We start from the raw sequence: 26,314 nt of genomic DNA, 5'->3' as shown, positions 1-26,314 counted from the left end.
TTGTTCTATTTTTGTCATCATTAACTAGATAGCTGCAGTGCAATGTTGAGTTATGATCTAAGTCTTCAAACCTGCTGGTACAGCATACTGTTTTTAATGTCAAGGATCCCATTCTTGTTTCTGAATGTCCAATGAGGCCCAAGCAAAAGTAAAAGTAGTAAAATAGCTTTTGCATGACTTAATCAGATAACTGAGAACTTGCACCATTTATTGCGCAGACTTCAATGCTGTGGACTGCACACACATTACACTAAACACACACAACTGATTCTGTACAGCATAATAACGGAAACCATCTGCCCACACAAAATACTTGTTTAGTAGATGCATCTTGTAGTGAAGTCTTTCCTCACTCTTTGTATTTGCCAACAATCTTGGCCGGAGGCTTTTGAGAGTGAGCGTCTAGAAAACTATTCTTTATTTTTAAAGCCCAGGGCCCCAGCCAAACGGACCTTCCAATGCAAACCTCTTGACAATCCCGAAGCAAAGGTCTTCGTCTGTGACACTGTCGCATCACGTAACAAGACGAGCAGGTAGGTGCTGGACAAATCCTTTGTCTGACACACTGTATTGTGACCCAAGTGATGTACCTTTACCTTTAGTTTCTCCTAACTGTGCTTTTATAAACATGCTGTTCTGTTTGAACACTGTAATATATATATATATGATTATATCATAAATATTCTTATGCACTATAGTAGAAAAGAAGCCCCATAGCCAAGAATGTATGCTTCACAAAAGGTATACAGTATTAACATTATCTCCTATCTGTTGCTTAAATATTTAAGAGTAATTTATATTAATTAAATTAAGTAAAATTATATGAATTTAATTTTTTACCTTTATTTATCACAGGAGCACATTATTTTAGGCTTTCTTTGAATCTGCTATAGTACTGTAGTTGTTAAATACTGTAGATGAATAGATTCATTGTTGAGAATGTAAACCATTATCTTCAGTAATTTGGTGTTAATTAATGTGATAGAGGGACGTTAGTGAGGGGCGTTTCAGCATCCTATACTCATAGATAGGCTGCCATTAGCTAGGAAGAGTCACACCAGATACTTTCTACATATTTTGACCCTCTGTCACATTCATTAGGATCTAACAGAAGTACTGAACTAGTGGTTACTTTTCTCTAACAATTAATCTATTCATCTATGTAACAGGGAAGGGAAGACCTAGGTGCGAGACTCAATTATGCAGGCACGCTGAAGTGTGTGAGATTAGGAGCTAATCTTCCTCCCGAACTTCTGCTAGAAACTCCAGAAAGTGAAGCAGTTTGAGTTTGAGCAAGCAGTGTTTTTAAAAAAAAAAGAAAAAGTTGCTCTGTGCAACTTCAAGTAGCTTTTCAAGTGATGGATGCTTTACATCTCTGTTGCTGTGTGAGATATACCAGTTGACACACCACTTAAAATGTCAAGCATAATCATCTTTATTGAGGAGTCAGTTGACATTTGAGAAGCAACTTTAATGTTGGATATTATTTGAGAAAAAAAATGAGGGCTATAATTCTTTTTATTTGCTGCGTAAGAGCTATGATGCAAACTGTAAATCTAGTGTGCTGCTCTCCATGACAGTGCATTGATGAATCAGTCTCTCATCGTATTGTGTCGCCGATGTTGAGAACAAGGTATCTTTGCTGTGATTGAATATCACTACCTGGTATTTGAAGAATATAGGAAAAAAAACATCTGGAGTTAAATGTGACATAAGCTTTTCAGAAATACATTTCACAGCAGGATTGAAAGGAATAACAAATAATCTTAGTGCTAAGGCTCAGCGCCACAAAAAAAGTGTGGACAGTAAATATACAACAAAAGTGTATACATTTTCTACTATACTGGACACAAAAACAGTGACAAAAGAATGAAAACAACCATACATCATACTGAATTGTTGGATATAGTTTTATCCCTAGGCGGCCTGTTTCTGAAGCAAGGTTATTCACCATTTTAAGTATGACAAGTACAGTTTTTTATGTCACACTGAACTGTCAGTAGTTCCTTGCATTTGGGCAACATTTTCCACATAGAAGGGTGGCGAGGTGACAGTGGCAAAAGAAGCCTCACTTTATTCACCACTGAAGTGCAGTGCCCATTTCCACTTCAGGGGCATTACAGCAGGTTAGCCGTAGACAATGAGAACTTACTTTGTGGTTTAAAGTGTAGGAGGAGTTTTACCCAGGTCAGGATGAAGAAGTCTGATTTTAAAATCTGTCCAGGAGACCAGGGTTAGCTGCCCTGCTTTTCTGAATAATGTCCACATGTAGTCTGCAGTTCCTCATCTTCCATAACTTGGAATTTCTGGGTCAGAGGGAAGCTACCACCTACTATTTGTAATTCACCACGTTTTCATGCACGCGTCTGATTTTTCTTAAAGCTCTTCCAGGAAAATGCTGACTTTGTCCAATCTTTCTTGGTGAGATCTACAGATCGCCAGATTTCTAGGTAGTGTACCTGCTAACAAGAAAACCTTTTCTAAACTTTCAGGACATCTGTTCATCCTGACAAGTCATAGTAAAGTTGTTCTAGTGAATTTCCATTTACTTTCACTCAATCTATTGCATTGCATTTTACATTAAAAGATGACAGTGTATATACTTAAAATCGGAAGGGCAATAATCCTAGTTTTTCTGTTTTGAGGCACGTCCCCCAGTCTGAGTCCAGTGAACTCTCCAAGCCACAGCCCAACCGGTGGCAGTGGGTCTCTGGTGACACGTTCCCCAGTTGAGTTCCCAGACACCGCTGATTTCCTCACCAAACCCAGCGTCAACCTGCATAAACCTCTAGGATACGCACTCAGCTCTCCGGACTTCCAGCAACAGTTCAGGACTTCAAGCATTCCTCTCTGCACAAGGTAACCACTCTCCTATAGATCTGGACTTAGTTAGAATTCCAGTGCAACAGACATGCACCATAAGACTGGATTAAATGCAACACTTCATTTTTCGTGCAGTTCTTGAATTGGTGTTGAAGGCTTGTGATTAATTTTGCTCCTTTGATGCATGGAGATGTATGGCTCTGCTTCAAGCTGAATAGTGACTATTAAATTTGTGTTATGATATTTAGAGTGCCTTGCTTTGAGACCATTGAAAGGCTCTGCGCCTGTAGCTAAAAGGTTGTGTATTCTAATCCTAGACGTGTCACTGCTGTTGTATCCTTGAGAAATGTACAGATTACCACAGTAAAGTGACTAAGTGTATAAACGGGTAAAAAGGGAAGTCATTTTGGATAAATGTATCAGCCAACATTAATTAATAAGATTTATTTCAAACTACTTCTGTTTTCTTTTCCTTATCAGTTGTGGACGTCAGATGCTGAAAACAGTTCCCAGTGCAGAGTCAGGGGAGGCTAATTTACTGTCTGCCACTGAGACGCAGCGCAAGAGATCAGGTAGGATTTCAGTGCCCATTAATACTGTGATTGTGGAGCAGTCATTTTACTGATAAGGTGAAGTTTAATCATGACCCGAAGTTAAAGATGACATGCATAAGTACTCGAATGGCCATAATGCGTCTTGGAATTTGATCAGGAAATGTTATCCAATTAACAGTAGAACAGAATTCAAATATATATGTATATCTAAGAGCTTTTTGTCTTTTATTATTCCCTGAGACCATAATGTAACAAAATTATTCCATGCTGGTCAGTATTATAAAAACATACTCTAATGTTAAATTGGCAATGTGAAAACTCTTTCTGATCTGCTTAAAAATACTGTAAACTCATTATGCATTCCAGAATGTGTTTAAACAGCTTCCATCTTTAACCACTGCATGATAAGTTAGTTATCCCCATTATTTGCAGATTATGCAAATGTACAAAAGTAGGAACATCTTGTACACTTCAGGTATATTTTTAGAATTACACATAATGTATAGATGATTCTTTGTGGGATGAAAATTCAAGTTTTACCTGGGTGAGACATAATTCACATTCTGAAGCAGGCATTTTCTTGTCTGCTCTTTTTTGTCTTAGGTTTTTCAGCAAACCAAAGTTTCTGTTGTGGCTCAGAATCTCAGAATGAATCTCTGGGTCTCATTCTTCCATTCTGGGTGCTGTAGATGATACATTTTTGTTTTGTAAAAACCAAATAATGCAAAAGGAGACAGTTATTTTTTCAAAATATGTTTTTGACTAAACACTGTTTTCCAGTGTTGATCCTGAAATGTCCTCTGTTGATTCTGATGATAAGTCTGTAGATCTTTATTCTAAATTTAGATAATAATTCTGTCTCTGACTCTAAAAAATCTGTCTAGAACTTAGCAGATTCAATAACGAATCTTCAGAACATCACAGATTGAGACAGAAGTGCTTGGTTTTCGGAGAATGGGTCATGAATGAAATGATGACGCATTTAAATGTTTGTTTTTTTTCCCAAAGGTGAAGGAACAGAAAGTCCATGTGACAGCTCTCAGATAAAGGAAGCATACGAAAAAGCAGAAACACAATGTGAAAAGTACCCAGACATCAGAGAGTCCGATAACGAGAGCCAAACGGACACAGAACAACAACAGTGTCAGACACACTCGAGTCAGGAGACTGAGGTAGGACGGTAATGGATTATACATATTATCTTTTTTTTGTTGTTCCTCTACTGTAAAGTAAAATGCTTTCATCAAAATCACTTCAGATGGAGGAGATGGCATAAGCACCCTTTTTTATTTTAATTTCTCTACTTTCTACATAAGAATGACCTAGGGCTCTGATTTTCGCACTAGATATAATTGGAAATGCGTATAGCTGAAAATGACAACCCTTGATTTTCATGAGTTCAGGGTAAAAAGGAGAGTGATGTCACAACAAAGGGATGTCAAACTCATTTGCTGTGGTGGGCTGAGTTGATTTAAGTGTACTTCAAGGGGGACATACATGCCATAAATGATCAAAATACAAGGTACTGTATTACAACTAACACAGAATTAGTTGTAGTGTTTTACAGTATGTTTTTGGTGTAAATATCTCCATTTAAAATGTAGTTAGCTGTCAATACCTTCACACAATTATTTAAAATATCATAGTTGTGATTATTGTATAGTATATAAATATATGATTTCTTAAAAAGAATATCATTCAGCAACTTCTAAAAATACTCAGTTGTGCACACCCATTTCTTCACCCATTTTTTGCTTGTTTCTCACTGTAAAAAGTCGATTGCACTACAACAAAGGTGCTTCCCTTGTGATTGTGCTTACTTAGTAATTTTTCTTATCAAATAGCCTCCTTGCCAGTGCTTCAGGAATAACTTTCCTCTAAGCCCTACAAGTTTGGCAGATATAAGACCACAGGAATATAGCAAAATGTGTGCCCCTCTTCATTTTTTTTAATATTGTACATTGTGCAACTACAGACATAGCCATCTTCATCACTGCAGACATGAATTACTGGAGTTAGAAAAATGCTAAGATGGCCAATACTTTCTTTTTTTTACCAGAGCAACCAAGACTTCATATTGGACCCACTGCTACAGGATCATGAAGTTCTTATGGAGAGAATCAACAACTGGAACTTTCCTATCTTCGATCTGGTTGACAAAACAGGAGGAAAATCGGGAAGAATACTCAGTTTTGTAAGTTCATTTACAACAATTTTCTCTGTTGCAGTTTAAACACTGTATTTTTGTCACAAAACATAGCTAAAACCTTGCTGAGACCATGTCAATCACTATACAGTATGTACATTTTTACCTATATTAACCATATTATCCTTGACTTAGTTTAGTAGAAGCAATGTAGAAAATTGGATGGGGATTTCATCCTACTATTTGTTTTAAAGATGGTGGCATTTCTTGCTCTTCCAGGTTAGTTACACCTTATTCCAAGACACTGGTTTATTTGAAATTTTCAAAATACCAGTCCGGGAATTCATGTCGTACTTCTGTGCACTGGAGAATGGCTACCGGGACATTCCCTGTGAGTATTTTATAACATTTCTTCTAATTTTACACTTTATTTGATGCTTTATCAAATAGCGATTGCCTCAGGTTTTTTTTGTTAATTAATGTTAATTTTATTGTTGCCGTGTTCTGAATGAATATACATATAGCTTATAATATTGTGAAGTAAATTCTACTTTACTAATGATGGATAAATAATATTGGATTATTTAGATTGAGTGCTAATGAGTGTCTGCAGTTTTTGAAAGTGTTCAAATTCTATTTCTCGCTCAGATCACAATCGTATTCACGCCACGGATGTCCTTCATGCTGTCTGGTATCTGACCACAAGGCCGATCCCTGGATTTCAACAAATCCACAATGATCACATCACTGGGAGTGACACAGGTAGCAGCAATTTGACTTCTACTTGAGTAGCAGTCAGTACTTTTCAAGCTGATATCAAATCTTTTTTCCACATTAAGTACTTGAAGATTTATATTATATAGACTGTGACTGGCAAGATGCTTATCCTGAGCTCATTCTGTTATCTGTTTGCTTGATTTGTAAATAGGCTATGCTAAATATGTTTTAGTTTTTTAAATTAATGGAACATGTGGTATCTGTGTTGATGCTGCCTTCAATAAGTCATAAATTCTGTTTATTTTTTTCTCATGTTGCATTCTGAAGAATGTTTGGATGTATAAATGTATTGTTTTTGATTGCAAAGATATTGTTGTTGTATTCATTTTGTTGAACACATTTTTTGTGCACTCCACATCCTTAATGGCTTGTTTAGAATAAGACCAGAAAATTCTTAAGTCTCGTTTTGGTTAATGATATTTGACGTAGCCTTGATCCATAGAAAATTAATTAAAAACCTCTGCTGACTGATTTACCTCTTCTGCCAAAAGAGCAGCTGCCATTAGATAAGAAGGGCTCCATTGTGATTGAAATCTGTTGTTGCTGCTGAACTCAGCATGTTTCAAGCTTATTTTAACTCTGCGGATGGCTATTTTAATTTTTTAAATGGAGCAAAGCCTGAGTCATTCTTTGACTAATTCAACCTGCAGAGTGCATTCTGAAATGATAAGTAGTTTAAAGGTGTAGTGCCCCAGGCTGTTTTGAGGAAGAAAGAATACAGTCTATGTGTAGATTTGGAAGCCTATGATGAAAGTAGTCATCCCTATACAGCAGGCATGGAATGTTAACTGTTAAACTGTTTTGTTTATTAAACAATGAAAGTGTGAATATAGACTGGCATGGATATAAGTATAGGCACATGGTTTCTGTCACACTAATTTACAGTAAGAAAATAACACTACTAAATACAATAAATATTGTTTGTTTGGTGATTCATACTGTTAGTGTATGTTTAGAAACTGTACAACATGCACAAAATCTTGTCTTGTATTAGTGCATTCCTGAAAAATCGTACTCCACTTTTGAAGGGAATTCAAGAACTGATTGGATGAGTCTCTCACTGACATCACTGTAAGCTTGCAGGCACCTAGCAAAGTTGTAGGAGTCGCTGAGAGGCAAGAGGCCCCCAGTTAACCTCAACCCTACGGCAGCACAGCTGTGCCAGTTATGCACAGCCTCATAGGGAATCTACAGTAGGTCACAGGTGGTGAGTGACTTGACCCAGGTTCAGAGTAGAGCTCTGAATCAAGCTCCTTTACTGTTTGAGCCACTTACAAGCCTCTGAAGATTAATATCATGTGCCCAAGAGCTACTGCAACAGGTTCTACCAGTAACTCAAATGCAGTTGTAGTTAATCAGTAAAGGCTAAATGAAGCATGTCTTCCTACCAGAAAAAGAGACAAGAATGTGCTTTTTTCCTGACATTTAAAAGTCATAAATGTCTATTCTTTGTACAGGACCTACAGTATAGAGGGTATCTGCAAAATTAAAACCTCTAAAGATTAATGAATTAGATAAAGGATTTTCTTTAGATTCTTCAAGCTACTGTACAGTATAGTTCTCTCCTGAAGGAGACTTATAGAACAAGTCTGTTTTTGTCTTCTCCTTCTTATCATCATGCTTGTTTTAGCTAGCTTATGATTATTGATGAGGTTGATGTTCAGGTCATTTAGCCTACTGGTATACACTACGATCCAGATTTGGTGGAAAGTTAAGACAGAGACACTGAAATCACAGGTGTATTAGAGAACACATTTAAAAGTTTTACCATTAATTGTTGTTGTAACTTTTTGTTTTGCAATGTTTTATAATACTGTACAGAATATAAAGTATATTATCAACATTATTTATGTGATGTTATAGAAATAACATGATCTTAAGTGATTATATGGCTATAATAATACGCCTGTTGTTTTAAAAGCAGTTTGACAGTTTTGGTTGCAGAGACACTTTCATGTGCTTTGGGGATATCTGCATGGCTGCAACAGAAAACCTGTAAATGTAATATTAACCATTGTAAGAGATCAATTGTGGCATGTGGTTGACTTGAATGCTAACATTTTTTCCCCTCCACATTTTATTATTAGTAACGTAGTTTACATCCTGAGAGGTTATTTCTCTGAGAAACAATACTATGTACTGTAAAATGCAACAAAAGCAGGATTATATATTTTAATTCTTGACATGTATAACTGAGTAGTTATGCTTCTTGAGGTGACTCAACAGTTATTCGTCCTCGCAAGATATTAAGATATTCCAATAACTAATTGAGTGATTACTGTATGTATGCAACTGTATACGCATGGGTATATGTATATCTCTGCATGAGGTAAACATCACCTGTCCTTTGAACATTTCTTTTTACATTGACAATTGTTCTGCATTTCTCCCCAATTGGCATTTAACTTCCTTGATTGCTAATTAGATAAATGTTTTGCTTTCTCCAGATTCGGACAGTGGGATCTCACCAGGCAGGGTGGCCTATGCCTCCTCAAAAAGCTGTGTGATAACAGATGACAGCTATGGCTGTTTATCTTGGAACATCCCGGCCCTTGAGCTCATGGCGCTATATGTAGCAGCTGCGATGCATGATTACGATCACCCTGGTCGGACAAATGCTTTCCTTGTAGCCACTAATGCACCCCAGGTAAGCTGAAGTGCTGTTAAACACATTAGATACACTGTACTGTGATGTTAAGTGTGATTAGTTTTTCTCTTTTTGTGAACAAGTATAATACAAATACACTTCAAACTTCAAATAAAATAGGTAAAAGTAATGCGTTTTAGAGGTACATGTAATGTATTTTAGTTTTGTGTACTTAAAGGCTGTACTGTAGATGCTTTTCTGGCATGTGATCAGATTTCCAGTGCTCCATTACGTCTTTGGTAATATTATTAAATAACCGATCAATAGCATAGATCTAAATTAGCAAAATGTCCCAGAAATATGTTGGTACGGGACTCTAATTTTTCTAAAAACTAGATAGCATGCCTTTCTGGCTTATTTTCAAATGGATTAATATCTTTATCTTCATCAGTCTCTTTTATGCTGTTCTTTTAATATTTTGAAAAAAAAATTAAAAGCTACCAAGTCAGAGTTGGCATCAGTGTTGGCTGTAGCTCAGAGTGTTATTCTTGGTTTGGCTGGATCATTGCTGCTGAGAAAGAAACCCAGGTCCTGGTTGATGATGTGAGGTGAAAGCATAACATTTTTTCTGTTCCCCCCATTAGGCTGTGCTGTACAATGACAGATCAGTCCTGGAAAACCATCACGCAGCGTCTGCCTGGAGTCTCTACTTGTCCCAGCCAGAGTTCAACTTTCTGGTTCACCTGGACCATGTGGAGTTCAAGCGCTTTCGTTTCCTTGTGATTGAAGCTATCTTAGCCACAGACCTCAAGAAACATTTTGATTTTCTGGCAGAGTTCAATACTAAGGTGGGGTGGTAGTTCTTCCTTGGAAGAGTACACCATTTAAAATATAGATTTAAGAGAACCATTCATGGCCACTTGGAAGTTATTCATTTGAAATTGTTCGATTTACAGTTCTGCTAGAAAAAAAGCTAGTTATTTGTATCACGATGAATAGTAAAATACTTTTTTTTCTACCCGATATAGGTCAATGATGTTAACAGTCCAGGCATAGACTGGACTAATGAAAATGACCGCCTGTTGGTCTGCCAAGTGTGCATTAAGCTGGCAGATATCAATGGTCCTGCTAAAGGTCGAGAATTACACTTGAAATGGACGGAAGGCATTGTCAATGAATTTTATGAGCAGGTATGCAGCTTCAGTGTGATTTATATTTCTAGCTTATTATACTCAAGATGTGTCATACAAATAAATATGTATATTAAATAGATAAAGTACATATATATTATATGTATGTATAATGTGTATACCTTGTGTTTCACAGTGTGCTCAGTATTGTTGAAAGGGAGATTGAAAGGCAACTGAAAGGCTTTTTATGCTCTTGGGTTGTTTAAGGAAAAACTCCAGATGTTTTGTGGCTGCAGTGGTCCTTGCATGATCAACGCTGCAAATCTTGCTCTGGCCATTTCATCATCTAAACAGAGCTTTCTTTTTGGAACCGTTTCCAGGGAGATGAAGAGGCGAGCCTCGGCTTACCCATCAGCCCCTTCATGGATCGCTCATCCCCTCAGCTGGCAAAACTGCAGGAGTCTTTCATCACTCACATCGTGGGGCCCCTCTGCAACTCCTATGATGCTGCAGGACTCCTACCAGGTCATTGGATTGATGAAGAATCTCCTGATGATGTCGAAGATGGGGAAGAAAGTGAAACAGAAGATGATGACCTCGAGGAGGACATAGAACCAAGTAAGAACGATATGCAGATCTTGCTTTAACAGTAGTGCTGACGATCCAACCCCATTTTCACCATTTGAACTTGCTTAGCAATTCAGGCATGCTTTGAATCAGGTAAAATACTGGGTAAATCAAATCCTAAGGGGTGAAGAGGTCTGTCCAGTATGTGCTCTAACAAGTTAAATCTTTAGTATTGGGAACTTTAACCGGAATCTCCATTGTGCTCAAAACAGAGTTAATTCCTTTATAGGTAATGCTTTGATTCAGTCTACAGCGAAGAAAAGAGGTGAAACTCCCATGTCAAAGAACCTGTTGTGTGCATCCCACTTATTTATAGAAGTAAACAAATGTGCCAACTTCATAGAACAATGAGGTCTCCTAAAATGTTATTTATAATGTCAGTACCTGACAATAAAACAACATAATACAAAAGGGAGATGAAGCATAAAATGCTTGTTGAAATGTTTAAATTCCACAATAACGATAGGTACTATAAATTAAAACTAATTCTGTCACAGAAATAACTGATCTGAACATTAGATTTGGAGTTAAGGCACAAGAAAGTGACTGGAAATATGCCTGTGTTGTTTGTTTCAATTATACTCTTTCAGAAAGATATGCAGAATGTAAGGGAACAGGTGAAGGTTTATTTCATGCTGAAAAGTAAAGAGGCACGTTTTGGCTGTCGAGAAGAAGGCACACCTGAAGAAGGCTCCACAGGCTAAACGCCTCTTTTCAGCATGGAATAAATCTTTACCTGTTCCTTTGCAGCCTACGAATGCTGACTCAGCGACCTACTGGAACTTATGCAGAATGTAGTCAAACATTGCTCTAGCTGGCAGAACAGTACACGCATTCCTGAACTGTTATCCCCTTTAGAGCAGTAGGGTCAGTGACTTATTAATGAACGTTCCCCCATTTATTGCTCTGGTGCAGAAAGGAGAAAGACCAGGAGACGGCTGTTCTGCAACATCATGCACCACTTGACTGAAAATCACAAGGTGTGGAAAAAAACTATCGAGGAGGAAGAGAAGAGCAAAGTGGAACTGAGCAAACAGCAGATAGAGAACTCATCTTTACCTCAGACATCTGACGAGATTCAGGTGATAGAGGAGGAGGCAGAGGAGGAGGAGAGGCAGTAGGCCACAGTGGAGAAGTGGCCCCTCCTGCCCCGCAGGATATGACACACACTGAATTGTCACTGTGCCGACACCAGACACTGATGCGTTTCACGTCACATTGAAAAGGCCTTAATACTGTGAGCGGATTCTCACTAAACCAGTGGGAGACCCACTCCTTTGCACTTTCGCCCCATGGAAATAAAGAGAAAACTTACTTCAGAAAATAAAACAAGCATATGTAACAGGAAGTAAGGGTAGGAATGCCTTCAACAAAATAACGTTATCTAGCTGTGATGCTGCCTTGTTGAACACTGAACACTTACTTTCCATGAGGTACTTAAAATATAATTTAAAAAAATGAAGCCCTTCAAACTATTGACACCAGTTACCAAAGTGAACAGTTCAAGTATGGAAATGTAGGTGATGCTGAGACTCATTCAGACTCACCATCATTTAAAAAAAAAACAAAACAGAAAATGTGCCTGTCTGAACCTAGCACTGAGCGCTGCAGTGCGGACTGAATATGAAGAAAAAAACTGTAACTGCACAGTTTTATCCTGAACACTGAGGACTGGGAAAAGTGGACAGTATCATTAGAACATGTTCAAGTTCTGACGTTTTGACTGAAAACAAAAAAAAATCACCTGCATCATTTTTGATGCCATTTATTGCTGTGTATAAACTGCCTTGTTTGGGTTTTATTTTCTGTAATTGTTTTTTGTCCAGGAATGCACAGCGGCCAATCAACTTAATCAACTTGGGAATGTCCATTGTTGTTTACCACATAGCATACGGCATACAGAACAGGAAAACTGTTCCAACGAAGGGATGTTTTTCCTTTTTTATTTTAATATATATATTTTTTCACTGTTACTCAGGATTCACACTTAGATTAATAGTTATTTTGCAAGAGTTCAGCTCATGAAGTCATAATGATTTCTAATACTCTTGTAAGTAAAACTATGTGTAATAATAACCGTTTTTATTCTTTGTACGGAAAATTTGCACCAAACTTGTTTTACCTGTTCAAATTCACCTTCATTAAATTATTGAATAAATTCAGAGGTGGATTTAACTCATGTTGATGCCCCCTCCCCATCACCAAAAAAAAAGATTTAAGAGTTTTGTATTTATTTTTGGAGAGAATCCCTTAAACTCAAACACAGGGATATTACTGTAAGTGTTTTTATGATACAGTAAGTTGCAGAACAGCAAAAATAAAATCGTACATTGAATAAACAAGGTTGTTCATGTATTAGAATAGGACCAGAGGTTTTCAGTTGCCTTTCTGTATTCATTATTTTAACAAACACTGTTATAAACCCACTCAATTGTTTATCCTTCTACAAGCAACAGTATTTTCATGAGATGATAATTCTTTGCAAGACATACTGTACACCAAGGCCGATTAATTATATGAGTTAGCTTTCCACACTTTTCCCCAGAAAAAGTTATATATGTGTGTGTTGTTACAGTTTCATTTTATAACATAATTTGAGTTTAGGAATAAAAATACTTTTATTTTTCTGTAAGATGGGAACTCTAGACATTCCACAAAAACAGTATATTTACATTTGTGAAGGAGTTTGTATTGTAAGATATGCACAGCTCTTTCACAATAGAATTTTAATCCAGTCATAAACGTTCTCATGCAAGTGGTGCAAATTAAGCTATTACATGAAAATGTGCACCTTTTACTAAAAAAAACAAATTTAGCAGTGTTTTATTCTCTGCACAGAAAATATCTGCATAGTTTTTTTTTAAGTAGTCAACTGTATCCAAACTCGTCTGTTTTATACATGTGGCTGAAAAATATTGTACATAGAGAACCTGTAATTATCATCCAGTTTCCAGAGTTTTTATCTAATACTATTTACAGATGTGAAATCTGTGAGAAGAGCCATGGGAACTGTTGTTTTTGTCTGGCTAAAGTGTCGTCATGTTTCTAATCATAACCACTTGTCTCTACGTCTTCAAACACAACTGGTGCCAAACTCTGTTCCCCATCGTGTCCCATGCCACCTGAAAGTGTTTCCGTGCTGCATCTTGCAGTAATAAATGAATATGAGGATAATAGATAAACACTGACAAAAAAAAATCAGAAACATGAATTAAGTGCAATCAGAAAATGAATTGACATAAAACAATCTATTTGCTTATCCAGCATAGCAGGTTGCAGTTTCTGAAAGCTCCCCTGTGCCCTGTTTCTCAATTCTTCTGCTCATTATATTGTAAGCCTAATTGTTTATTGACTTCACTGTGCACCATCATATACCACAGTCTTCTCGGATGTTCTTGTCATAAATACATTTATGAATGGTTGTCACCTTTATGTAGCACCGTTATGTATGTATGTAACCATTCGATCCTATTGAAGCGGGGAAAACCATTTTTAGAGTTTTATTGTTATTTAAAGATGTTATAAAACACAACCCCTAAAATACTTTCTCAGAGGACAGTTTTTTTTTCCCTTGTTGACTGTACAAGCGTGTGGATGCGTGTATACCAATGGCTGTGTGACCGGTAGGTTAAACTCTCCTGCTTTTACTAAATTTAATCAATCTGTATCCCACAACACCCTGACAAACAGGTGATAGCTAAATAATGGGATCACCCAAAATACTCATTTAAAGAGTCCAGAGTGCCTAATTGTAGAGCATCACAAACTAACAAGTACACTGATGGAAGCACTGGGAGTGAGTCATTTACAAGTGGATGACAAACCCAGTATAACTACTGCTCCAGTCCCAGGGTACAGTGTGAACTTCAGTGTGAGTAACAGGACTTACGGAAACTTCACTGTTAACTTGTCCATAAGATGTGTACAGAATAAGTCTTTCAAAGTCCCTGCTTGTGTAGAAAGTCTCGTCATTTCCAAACCATTTGCAAGACCCGTAACATATGGGCCATTGTAACATTTTACTAACCAAGAAGACTGTTCATGTTACCACTGCGAGACCTATGACTGCACTGATATTTTAATTGACGTGTTTTTTTAATTTATTTTTCACTCTTCATTTTACAGCCAGGTTCGTGTTGAGAGGAAATGTATCCATTGCTTGGGTGTTGTGGTTTTTGTATTTATGTTCACACGAAGATTTCATAGAGAAGAGCCAGAAATATAAAAACATAATAACACTCTACTGATTTTCCATTCATGCAATAATTGAAAATACACTGATCCCTGTACCTGCTGTATCATTTCATCTGACAATTGTGTTTATTTTCATTTTGACACCAGGAAAGTCGGAAAAGATACACTCACAGGTGTTCTTTATTATTGATGTTGTCTAGTCTAGTGACAATTCCCACCCTTAAAGATTAAATTAATTATGTTGCTATGGTTCCCATGACTTGGATTCAAAATACCAAAAGCTGTAAGTTTCTGAATTATCAAATGATTTAGAAACTAAAAACATTTTCAGGATCTTTTGAAAGTTCCATTTTGCAGGCTGAACTTTGAAATTAGATGTGAAAATGAATGAAGACCGGTCTACTTGCAAGACCCCTTATAGCAATAATTTCCACACTTTTTTGAAGTTGTTCAAAATGACAGAAAAAATGTTTGTTATAGTTTTGACTAAACTTTCATCTTCACCTACTGTATGTGTAAGATTTTTCATGAAAATTTGATTTCAGAAGGATAAATATTATACTGTTTTTGTTTCTTCTTTCTTGCTGTGTAAACTGAGGTCCTTACTTGTGTGTAAATGCCCTTATAAAAAATAACCAGCAGAAATGTAGCAGAAGCAAAGTTAATTATAGGTTCATTTATACGGTACATAATGTGAAGAACAATTTGTCTTATACTGTAGGCAGTCTAGATTATTAGAGAAGTAAATTCAAGTCATTCTTAATTTATAAGTGGTTCTGCATAGGACTGTGTTCAGTTCTCAAAGTTACGACTTTGACATGCGATAAAAGTATGGCATTTAATTGTACTGTTTACTTTATATAGGTTAACGTTGGTGTGGCTCACTTGTTTAATCACAGATTTTTTCATTTTTTTTAACTTCTTACCCATCGCAACATCCCCCCCATCATTAAGATCAATTTTCAAAATGAATTAAAAAATTAGTTAGCACCATCCTGAGTACTGCTCCCTCAACTATTTTTATAAAGTACAGCTCTCCCTCCAGGTACCACCAAGCTTTGGACAGTAATTAAAATAGCAAAAGTAAGTGTTACAAAGGTGGCAGGGTAAAGGGGAAGTTGTTATTCTAGGATTTAAACTGCTGGAAGAAGGCGGAATGTAAGGGCGGCATTTTAAAATGTGTGTGTGTGTATATATATGTACTGTCCCAACACAGAAACTGTGCATAACAATTTTGGCAAGATTCTAAATGTACCATGCAGTTCATTTTTGTGATTCATACATTGAATGCACTGCCCCCAAACGAAAAACTGGTAACAACAGAAAGAATTCAAGAATGAATATGCAGTATTTAGAAGACATTCGGAGCAAATATAAATGCCGTTCCTTAAACGGTGATGCCATGATTGTTCAGTCATGAGAATAAACGAGCACTATGAATTCTTGAGGCAGGTACCGCAAAAAAATCAGTCATAATGTTAATGATGGGGCATGTTCAGAACATGTACCAGGGCACATGGAAAAGGGTAGTATGTCTCCTTTATCAAGTTCAGACAGCAGTTCCGGCAAAAACTGCCTAATATCAGAGATATCCATCCAGCACAGCTATGGCACTTCTGACTTCTGGTTTGAATTTACACTCCCCGTTGTTATAAGGATTAAATACAGAACCTATACAATTGGATGAAGGTGTGTAAACAGTTTTAGGAATGCTTCATTCATATGTAGACTGATTTTGTTGTATGTCGTACACATAACAAATACATCACATTGGCATTGCATACACAGTTTCTTTTTGGGGACAGTACATACAATGTGTTACACCTTTGGTTTCTTTATTTTACGAGTCTTGAAACATGAGTAAAAAGTGAATTGTGAATAGTGGTACCTTAGGGGAATCAAAGAAGGTCAGTAATTCTTCCACCTGATCTGCTCTGCCATTTAGGATTTTGTAGTTCACTGCAGTAGTTAACATCTGCAGAAAAAAATAAAAATACGGATAAGCACAGTAACACAGTGGAGTAATAGTATGATACTATAATTTAAATCCAACACAGAAAAATGCAGCATTTTTACAACAATAACAAATTAAGTACATCAGCATTACAATGCGGGTTGGAAAAATGATGGTAAATTTAATGCACATCAAATGCAACGATTACGGAGGAAGGCGGAGGAAGTTGGGCAATTCCAAGACTGCTGGGGAGATCAGAGGTGCTGTCTGAAAAGGATGGTCCCAAGGGCAGACCAGAGGAAGTGCAGACTGTGTTATTTGCTGCAGGGTAAGTTATACCGTATAAGCAATGTTCTTTGCTGTTCCAGTACGGATGCCTTGTAGACTGTTGTGTATCTATCGTGTTTACTTAGGATGCGAAGGCAAGTATTGAATTATACGAAACTCCAACCCCACAGAACCATGAAGCTGGGGCTAATGTGAGCTGCAGGGCAGAGGGGACAGAAGCAACTGAATAACAGAACTATCTACTTTATAATTCTGTCGAGACAAATTTAGGCAAAAGTTAATGGTATTTAATCGATCCTTGTGCACCCCCTTTCAGAGTTTCTCAAATTACAATTTCTAATGTACACCTCATGCTATTGTGTGTATGTTACACTCGCCAGACCAGTGGCACCAGAACCAGACTAGTTACTGCAAGCAGTAACTAGTGTTATAACCTGGTGCCACCCCCAGGGAACAGGGGACAATACAAAGATGTTGCAGACCCAAGAGCTAGGGCGCGCAGGAGCTTGCCCGCCCAGGATGTCGGACTCCACACGTGTGGTCTGGATTCTCAGTAGCCAGGCTCCCAGACAAAAAGGCTGTATGAGGTAGAAGACAGTCTGCCGGAATCGCCCGGGACGCAGGCAGGCAGGCAGGCTGGGACTAGAATATGGGAGGAGTGCAGGGAAAGCAGGTGCAAGACCGGGAGGGCCGTCAGGGTCCGGAGGTGTGCTTAGCTCCAGGGCTGAGGAGTCCAGCACAGGAGCCGGGCTGACACTCATGTCGGGGCGCTTGTCCAGAGGGCAAACCGGTGCCAGGCTGAACGGGGGTCTCCTGCCGCAACCAGGCCAGCGCACGTCATCATGTCGGACTTCTAAGGCGCACCAGAGACTGGATTGAGGGTGTCATCTGCTGAATCCTTGCCCGAAGTGGGGTCCCACCCTCTCTTCTGCACTCAACAAGCTGAAGAAGCCCTGGACAGCACAGCCACAGCAGTGTACACATTATACTGTACATTTAGAACCTCAGAAAAAGTACCTACGGATATACCCCTCACCTAACTGGACATAATCTGATGAACATACTTGCTTACTGTAAACCTATTTCTGAACATATAAACATATAAGCCAATAATTTAAAACCTGAATGCCTCCTGAGATAAATGAAATAAGGCTTTCAATAAGGAATGTCTGTTACATATTGTATTGTGCTCCTGAATGATACTCATCTTTTTCAAAGAGTATCATGCCTTTATACTACTATCTTTAATAGCTTAATTACACCAACACAATATTAGTAACTGAATACAGAGGGCTTTGTAACAAGTGGAAAATGCAGTGTACTTAAGTGTCTTTTAAGACCTCCCGGTGTAGAAAAGCAGTAGACACTGTATGATGGTTTCAATCAGATAACTTCCAAACTCATCTTCTGTATTTTCTTAGGTTACGCAGCCAATTTCAAGAACAACATTTCATGGCTTCAAGAACACGTTTTCATTGCCACGGTTTTTGTGTTTGATGACACTTGGCAAATTAAACATATTTGTTATCATTGTACTGTAACAAGCTACATAGAAACTATTCTGGTTAACATTTTTATGATGAACGCCAACCTCTCAAACTACAATCTGTAGCCCGGAGTCAGCATGTGACCAGATGACGTGTGTGCATTTGGGTGGTCTGTTACAGTTTGGCTTGCAGAACCCCTCCAGACTATGATAGCCTGCTTAGACCCCCCCCCAAACAGTTCATCATAGAGGTATTAGTCAGCAGATCTTCAGTTCCTCTTCTACTGTGGAAGAACTCTACAGTCCTCTATTCCTTCCATTGGAAGAGCCAGAACAAACAAATTCCAAAAAACAAAACAAAACTCCTCTTAGTTCTCCATTCTCTTCCTTTTTCATTCCCTGGAACCCCTGCCAACTCCATTGGGACCACCCATCCACAGATAGTCTTTCCTTTAACTGGAAGAAAAGCCCCTGTCCCTTTCCTACTCCGGAACTCCCAGCACATTCACAGTCTGCCCTTCACTGGGAGATACTCCTTCCAGGTCTCATCCGAGACCTACTGGTGCTCCATATCCAGCTTATCCACTGGCGCCCAGGTTCTAACTAAAAACAACACTAATCCATAACTCTGCAGATCATTAATTAAACAAATTAACAAATCAATGCAGGAATACATATCAAGAAAAAGAAATCCTACATTCACTCTTGATCCATCTCTCTTTTCTAAATCCAATCCATAACAAGATCCTCGCAGGTCTTTATTAGCTCCTTCTATCTTTTCAAAGCTACACTGGGGTTAGGACTGCTGACTGGCTGCTGATGTTAAAGCACAGAAGATGACTACACAGTCCTGTACTGTCTCAGCTCTCTACAGTTCAAAATTCCAATAAGTCTCTCTCCCTCCCTGATCTGTAGGAGCGTAGACACAGCACCTAAGCCTATGCAACTGTTGAATGTCCAATTATACACAATCAGATTAACTCTTTTATTTCACAGAAGGTAAACCAGTCAATCCAGACAGATACTGTACACTATGTCCAATTTACTCTTTAGCAGAAGAAGGCTCGAACCAAGCCTCAGCTTGCTCCATCACAATTTTTAACATTCTAGTGATTAATAGGGAAATGGTCATTGCCAAAATCTACAGTATGCATCAAATAAATATTACAATTTAAGAGTTTGCTCTTGTAGCTGGACTATTTTTTTATATTCTTCATCTCAAAGCATTCTTTCACTTACAGTATGGTGATTTTAATCCTTTTTAATATTTACTGTTTTCACATAATAAAAACGTTTTTTAAGTGTTTGAAAATGAATTTGCATTTTCTATTTTTTGTAGAATATTTTTAATTGATTTCTCTATTTTGTTTTAAAACATCATCTGGAAATACTTTGCTCTTAAGTGTTTAAAAGACCAGAACACATTTGGTAACTCTGAGATAGCATATATGGACAAAATATACATGTCTGTTAGTGATCCTTGCAAGAACTTTAATAAGGAAAATAAAGAAGCAGTTCCACAACCTCAGTATCTTACAATGTCTACAGAGAAAGACAGACAGTACCTCCACCATAGTTGTAAACAGGCATTTTTAACATCTGATTTTAAAAACAGAATACTGTAATAAGAACAGAGTATTGCAATACACATTAAAATAAAAATACTGTAACTGCTATTTCTACAGTTGTATCTCTGAAAAGGCATGCTTTTTCAACAAAATCTCTAAATCTAATTTTTGATTGTATTCCTCGTGTGTTACTCTTAACTTCACAGCTTTAGTAAATCATATCAAATGTTTTACTACAAACTTTTAAGTTATTTTTTTTCTGGCCAGACCAGTTAACATTTATTGTAACATAAAATTATTTTAAAAATCTAAAAGAAAAGCAACATTAATAAAATGTCCATATCAGACTAAACATTCAGTAAATGGGCAACAATAAAATGCAGATTACTCACTGTATAGCAAGGACACACTCTAATGCAGGTAGATCATTAGTCCCACTGTGCCCCTGACATGGTGCAGTAATTTACATTAAAGTTAACATTTAACTGGATAACAAGTTCTCTTGAAAGAGTCATTATAAAAGAGTACCAAGAATTTGTCACCTTGGAGAAGAGAAAAATGTGCAAGGTTTTATGGATGGATTTTGAAGGTCTTCATCTTTACCTTTTTTAATTACCAATATTTCCACTTAAAACCCATTTTCTTATTCTTTGATTGCAAGTTAGCTGCAAACTACCTTTTTTTGGTTCATAATTCATGTAATGCAACCAGACAGCTCTGACGGAGTGTTCAGTTGAAAATATTTGACTATGTTTGCACCATTAAAAAATGGAATTAAAAACTGCCTTCTTCAGTTTGAGGTTTGCTGGTGTGAAAGCACTTTAACTGCACTGGGTTTCAGTGATCCATGTCCCTGAGTTTACTCATAATTACTCATACTGTACAGTTCTGGGTGCTACTGCCTCCTGATGGCACAGATGAGATAGGGATGAGGCTGTAGAGTCATTCCTAGTTTGGGTGTAAGAGTTGGTTCTGACCCTTGGGGAAACTGAAGAGTAAACCTTTGAAGCAATGTTGTGAAGAACAAGAACATCTCCATTCTCGCCAGATGCTCCCCAAGACAGTGTCTTCTTCCTAGCAATTAAATATACAAAAACATGACAAAGAAGCCACTCAACACTGGAAAACAGACAGAATTATTATAGAATGGGAATGTATCAAAGCAGCTGATGGCCTAAGATCTAGTTAGAATGATCTTGTCATTTACACTCTAGCAAAACAAGGTAGGTTGTGCTTTTGCATATGTTTTTTGTTCAGAGAAAATCAACATAGTACATTCATGGGCTTGTACAAATTACAATAAAGTAATAAGCTACAGAATAATATTATTATTTTTAGTAGTAGTATAAGGAGAGAATGTACAGTAGCTCTGAAGAACGATGGGTCTCTACTAGCCACTGACAGGTTTTCTGTTAAGTAATATGGAGCGTAAACTTGCCTAATGAAAACGGTGCAAAGGCCTCTCTCTTAATGAAGTTCCCATGACAGTCTAGGAACCTCTCTGGAGAGAACTGCTCGGGTTTGCTCCAGTATTTTTCATCAAAATGAACAGAGTACAGATTTGTTATCACTGTGGTCCCCCGTGGTATTGAATATCCCCTCACAACCGCGTCTTCAGAAGTCGCCCGAAAAATCCCAAGAGGCGCTATGTTGCAGAAGCGCAAGACCTCATGCAGCACAGCTTCAGTAAATGGCATTTTAGGCTTGTTATCTAAAGAAGGTAGCTTGCTCTTTCCAACAACACTGTCTATCTCTTTCTGCACCTTACCTAGGAAAGCACAAGACAATCAGGTTAGCTGCAGCACTTAGCCCACTGTAATCTGTATATCATTTCAGTCATGAATAATGTATGTAATACCCATCTCCATTTACTTTCTGAACTGTTGTTAGAGAGTAATGATCGTGTTCATTCAGAGAGAAAGAATTAAGCTTTGTGGCAACTCGCGCTGTCACATGATTGCTTACTGTCATATCCCAGTGAATCAAGTTACTGTATTTTCAGTCTTGTGATGCAGGGTGTTATACAGTTGTGCTTACCTTGCATGCTTGGGTAAAGAGCCATATAGAGCATGGCCCAACGTAATGCGTTAGTTGTTGTTTCTGTCCCAGCAATAATGAGCTCACCTACAGAAAATATCAGATTTTCTTTGGAGTATGAAGCCGCGGGATCACTAGCATTTTGCTCCATCTCATCGAAATAGGCATCAATGTAGTGTCGCGGGGACTGATGCACTCTGTTCCGAGAGAAGCGGTCAATTATCTTCAGCAGGAAATCATATACCTCGGCTGCATTTCTGAAAAGCTTCTGGTGTTTTCCGAAAGGAAGAATCTTAATCCATGGGAAGGCGTTGTAGAGAAACGCCCACCCGCTGGCAGCCAGCTCGATGTTCTCACTGAATATTTCGATCATGTGCTGGAAGTCCGTGTCATTGTACGTGAAGCGTTCTCCAAAGATGATGAGGTTGGTTATGTTGGACACGGCGTTCGTGACCAGGTGTTTGGGATTGAAAGGCTTTCCTTTGTAGTCATCGATAGCATCCACAAAAAACATACACTCTTCCGAGATTCTGTTTTCAAATGACTTTTGGCCATAGCCAAAGTATCTGAAGCTGTTGACAGCGAGTTTGCGATGGTCTATCCAAGCCCGGCCATACTTGCAATTAAGAAGCCCTAAATAAAACAAAGAGGAAGGAGAAACAAGTAGTTCCTAGAACTAATAATTTCAAAATTACATAAAATTAGTTTGCTTAACGTTAATTCTAACTTTTGTTGGTTCTGTAACAGATGAATCAATTAAATGAAACAGAAAAGTCATTTGTCTAAGTCAACAAAACTTAATGCACATGCAAAATATACTGTGTTCGAAACACTGGCCTGATGACATAAGGACTGCACACTGAGTTAATAATTATTAGATGTATTGATTTATTTTTGTATGCTTAATTTAAAAGTTAGGAGTTCACTTTTAAACAGTGCTGCCTTATCCCCAGTCTCTGATTTTTTAATGTTGAATCTGTTTTGAGAGAGATCAATTCTGAGCTTTGTACTACACTGGGTGAGGTTAGAAACAGGACAACACATTTAAATATATATTTAAATAAAAGTTTTTAAGTTGCACACAAGGGTTCAATCATTCATAAATCATTTTCTTCAGGAAGTTTCAAACAAATTTCCTTCTTCAGCTGTTTAGAAAAATAAAAGGAAATAATTATGTAGTACACAAGGTTACACAATATTAAAAAGTATTTTTTTTCAGATCCTGAAATTATTTACCAAATAATTTAAAGCTTTGTATAACTGAGAAAGAAAACAATATGTAAAATGGAAATGTCAATATTTTTGTGCACTGCAGTTCAACCTACTCCTCAAAAATCATTTGTATAATGACATTTTGGACCAAAGTCTTCAACTGTTTAGAAAGACTAAAAGAAAAAAAAAAGGAGCAGTCTTTGGACTAACTTCAAAATGCATGTCTGAAATCACATCAAAAGATGACTGTACAGTGCAATAGACTTGTTGTTCAAAACTTCTCTGCATGATGTGGTGATATCAGAATTGGAATGTTCACTCCAAGAGGTTCCAAAGTCTGAAGAGAACTTCGTCTTTAGATCAGTTCTCATTCCGTTTGTTTACAGGAAGCATTTATTTTATAACATTGAGGTCAATATGTACTATATAAGTACATATTGACTGGAGCAAGATGATATGAAAAACAAAATAATGACAAAAGCACAGTCAAGTTATAGCTACACTGCGCTCAAGAGACCCCATCAGGGTATTATTTGTTAAATGCCTTCTTTGCATAAAAGATAATTAGTCATTTTAATATTAATTTCAATTTAACATTGTGCCTCCACAAATATGTCTTTACTGGTGTCTTTAGCCTAAACGTGACTTTGGACTATTTAGGGTGTGTTCTGTTGCTAAGGTGGCACACAACCTTTAAACATATCTTGGCTCGATGCCTCTTACTTTATTTTGGGGTATCTTCCTCTTTTGCAACAAGCGGAACTTCCAGTTAAAACAAAGGGCAAAACTACAATAAGAGCATAGTCAAGACATGGCAACATTGCATTGAAGAGTCCCTAGACGAGTTAGGGCAAAACCGGTCTGTAACTGCTGAATGTTTTGACTGCTTGTTTATGAGTCAAGACAATAGACTTGTCTTTTGCGATTTCAATGAACTGTATCTGCACATATTCAGCGCTTGTACAGAAATGTGGAGGGCTCAAATAACAATAATAATAGTAATGTGAAACTTGCACCATCGAAGGATTATTTCAGATATACAAATGAGACACTATGAACACATTACCATGGACAATGACAGGACACACTGGAGGGGGCTGCACTGACTCACAATGTCATCATTACTTGTGTCTGTGATAGCTGGAAAAATTGGAAGGACACCGCACACAGATGCTGAAACTGATCTGTACCCACTATCATGTACCATGGAAAAGTTATTCCCCATAGTCCTACCTGTGTGCAAACCAAATTTCATTTCTTCACTTCTTCCCACTTCTCATGATACAGTGTCTGAATAGACCAGACGTTTACAAGCTTTGATTGACTCATGAATTACTTTCAAGCAGTGTTTTTAGTGCTTACAGTCAACAGAGGGATCATAACAAATAACTTATTATAACAAGGCAAACAATGAAGAATTTGCACATACCTCCCATTTTGGTCATCTTTTTAAATAAAGGCAGTGAAGGTCTATCTGCAAAAATTTCACTCTGGTGTGAAAGACACTCTTTAATGGCATCGTAACCATTAAGCACAACTGCTGATATGCCACCCAGGTCAAGACTAAAAATCTTTAAAAAAATAAATAGTACATAGATGAATAATCACAATTGACCTTTACACAAAGCGCTTTGGATTCATGCAAATTGATACAATCATCATAATGTGTCGGTTTCTGTATTGCTGCGATACATATTGACTTTCCACCTTGTAACACTGCTATAAAGTTAGAAAAACAGAGATCTTATTGATTATTGTATTTTGTTTTACAGAATTTAAGTCCTTCATTTTGAAATAGCTGTATGCAATACAAATTGTGTATATGTATGCAAAGGAACAGTGACAACATTATCAAATTTCCACTTTCATTGCCAGTGGTGTGAGATTTTATTCCTTCAAAGTTTCGAATACTTCTTTTACCACGATGATGAAGTTCTCAGAAGAGCAAACTCAGCAGTTCTGACTTCAAAATGCTTCCAGGCATTTTGCAATGCCCAAATAGCATTTTTTTCTAGTACGAGTAGGCTGATGCAATTTAAGAACATAATTTAGATGATCTTAGCTTTAACCTTTGACACACTTGAAAGACAAAAGATGCTTTGTTGCCATGTTTTCCGTATCCCTGCAATGTTATGAATAATATGATCCTACAGACTAGTTTATCATGTACTCGGGGGACATTAGGACGGCGATTCGCAAACCGGGCACTGTACTCTGTGATTAAGAGTATTAATAACACCGTACTTTATTTCTTCGGAAGGTGAAGTTGTCTACAGTATATCTGTTTCTTTCTCGTGTCTTGATGGAATAAATCACGATCTGGAATAAATGTATGGCTGACGTGTGTAAAGTTCTACCTGTCCGTAGGTTTCACTCTGTTTCTTCATGTAGACGTGCGGCTCCGAAGCGAGAGACAGGATATTCCCAATTAGAGGCAAAGGTGTAGGTCCCGGAGGGAAACCTCTGGGTCTCCTCTGCTTAGCAAGCTGACGGATCAGCAGGAAAAACAGAAAGGTAATTACCAAACTGCCGAAAGCAACGAAAGCCTGCCTGGATGACAGTGACAGGAGAGCACTCGCCCCTGCCGTTGCCATTTTCAATTTGTATGAACTAAAGCCGTTTCACAAGTTAATCTTCACTCTCCTTATAGCAAATATTGCTATACACTGTATCACGTTCTCCGGCACACATGTTGTAACAGTGCCCGCCTCTAGTTCGCCAAGATTGGTTAGGCGAAGTAACGTTTCCTTACTATTGATGAACTTTGATTAGAATGTGGAATTGTCAGTCAGTGGAACATAACTTTAGGAAAACGGAGCTGCTTTAACTGTAAACGGTCGGAAGAATAAATTGTTCTGTAGACCGTCTGAAATGCTCTTGTTTTGCAATGAAATGGTAAGCTCAATTCAAATAATTATCGCGTGTTGCAAA

The 26,314-nt window shown here is 37.6% G+C and overlaps 2 protein-coding genes across 2 annotated transcripts in view; one reads left to right on the top strand and one right to left on the bottom strand.

Moving 5' to 3' along the window:
- Positions 1-15,484, top strand: part of pde3b (phosphodiesterase 3B) — a 69,774-nt gene extending 54,290 nt beyond the window's left edge. The window contains exons 5-16 of the mRNA XM_088934805.1: positions 430-533; positions 2,646-2,859; positions 3,304-3,395; positions 4,386-4,549; positions 5,437-5,571; positions 5,803-5,914; positions 6,172-6,285; positions 8,748-8,947; positions 9,532-9,735; positions 9,916-10,077; positions 10,398-10,635; positions 11,560-15,484. Coding sequence (XP_088790931.1) covers positions 430-533; positions 2,646-2,859; positions 3,304-3,395; positions 4,386-4,549; positions 5,437-5,571; positions 5,803-5,914; positions 6,172-6,285; positions 8,748-8,947; positions 9,532-9,735; positions 9,916-10,077; positions 10,398-10,635; positions 11,560-11,765 — 1,945 coding nt within the window. The 3' untranslated portion in view covers positions 11,766-15,484. The remainder of the gene's footprint in view (positions 1-429; positions 534-2,645; positions 2,860-3,303; positions 3,396-4,385; positions 4,550-5,436; positions 5,572-5,802; positions 5,915-6,171; positions 6,286-8,747; positions 8,948-9,531; positions 9,736-9,915; positions 10,078-10,397; positions 10,636-11,559) is intronic.
- A 4,552-nt stretch (positions 15,485-20,036) lies between these two features.
- cyp2r1 (cytochrome P450 family 2 subfamily R member 1) lies at positions 20,037-26,054 on the bottom strand. The gene is made up of 5 exons (XM_088935145.1): positions 25,741-26,054; positions 24,813-24,954; positions 22,172-22,804; positions 21,569-21,902; positions 20,037-21,204 (listed from the first exon to the last, which is right to left on the bottom strand). Exons 1-5 carry the CDS (start codon positions 25,975-25,977, stop codon positions 21,030-21,032), a joined length of 1,521 nt encoding a protein of 506 aa, XP_088791271.1. The 5' UTR covers positions 25,978-26,054; the 3' UTR covers positions 20,037-21,029.
- Between the last annotated feature and the right edge of the window lie 260 nt (positions 26,055-26,314).

This window comes from Atractosteus spatula, chromosome 16 (assembly GCF_055471065.1).
Source record: "Atractosteus spatula isolate fAtrSpa1 chromosome 16, fAtrSpa1.hap1, whole genome shotgun sequence".
NCBI classification, from domain to species: domain Eukaryota; kingdom Metazoa; phylum Chordata; class Actinopteri; order Semionotiformes; family Lepisosteidae; genus Atractosteus; species Atractosteus spatula.
This window is presented reverse-complemented; position numbering and strand designations above follow the sequence as displayed.

Coding starts and splice junctions, on each gene's coding strand:
- cyp2r1 (XM_088935145.1), bottom strand. CDS start 25,977: ATGGCAACGGCAGGGGCGAGTGCTCTCCTGTCACTGTCATCCAGGCAG. Junction 22,805..24,812: donor AAAGATGACCAAAATGGGAG/GTATGTGCAAAT, acceptor TGTTTTATTTAG/GGCTTCTTAATTGCAAGTAT. Junction 21,205..21,568: donor GCACCGTTTTCATTAGGCAA/GTTTACGCTCCA, acceptor ATTGCTAGGAAG/AAGACACTGTCTTGGGGAGC.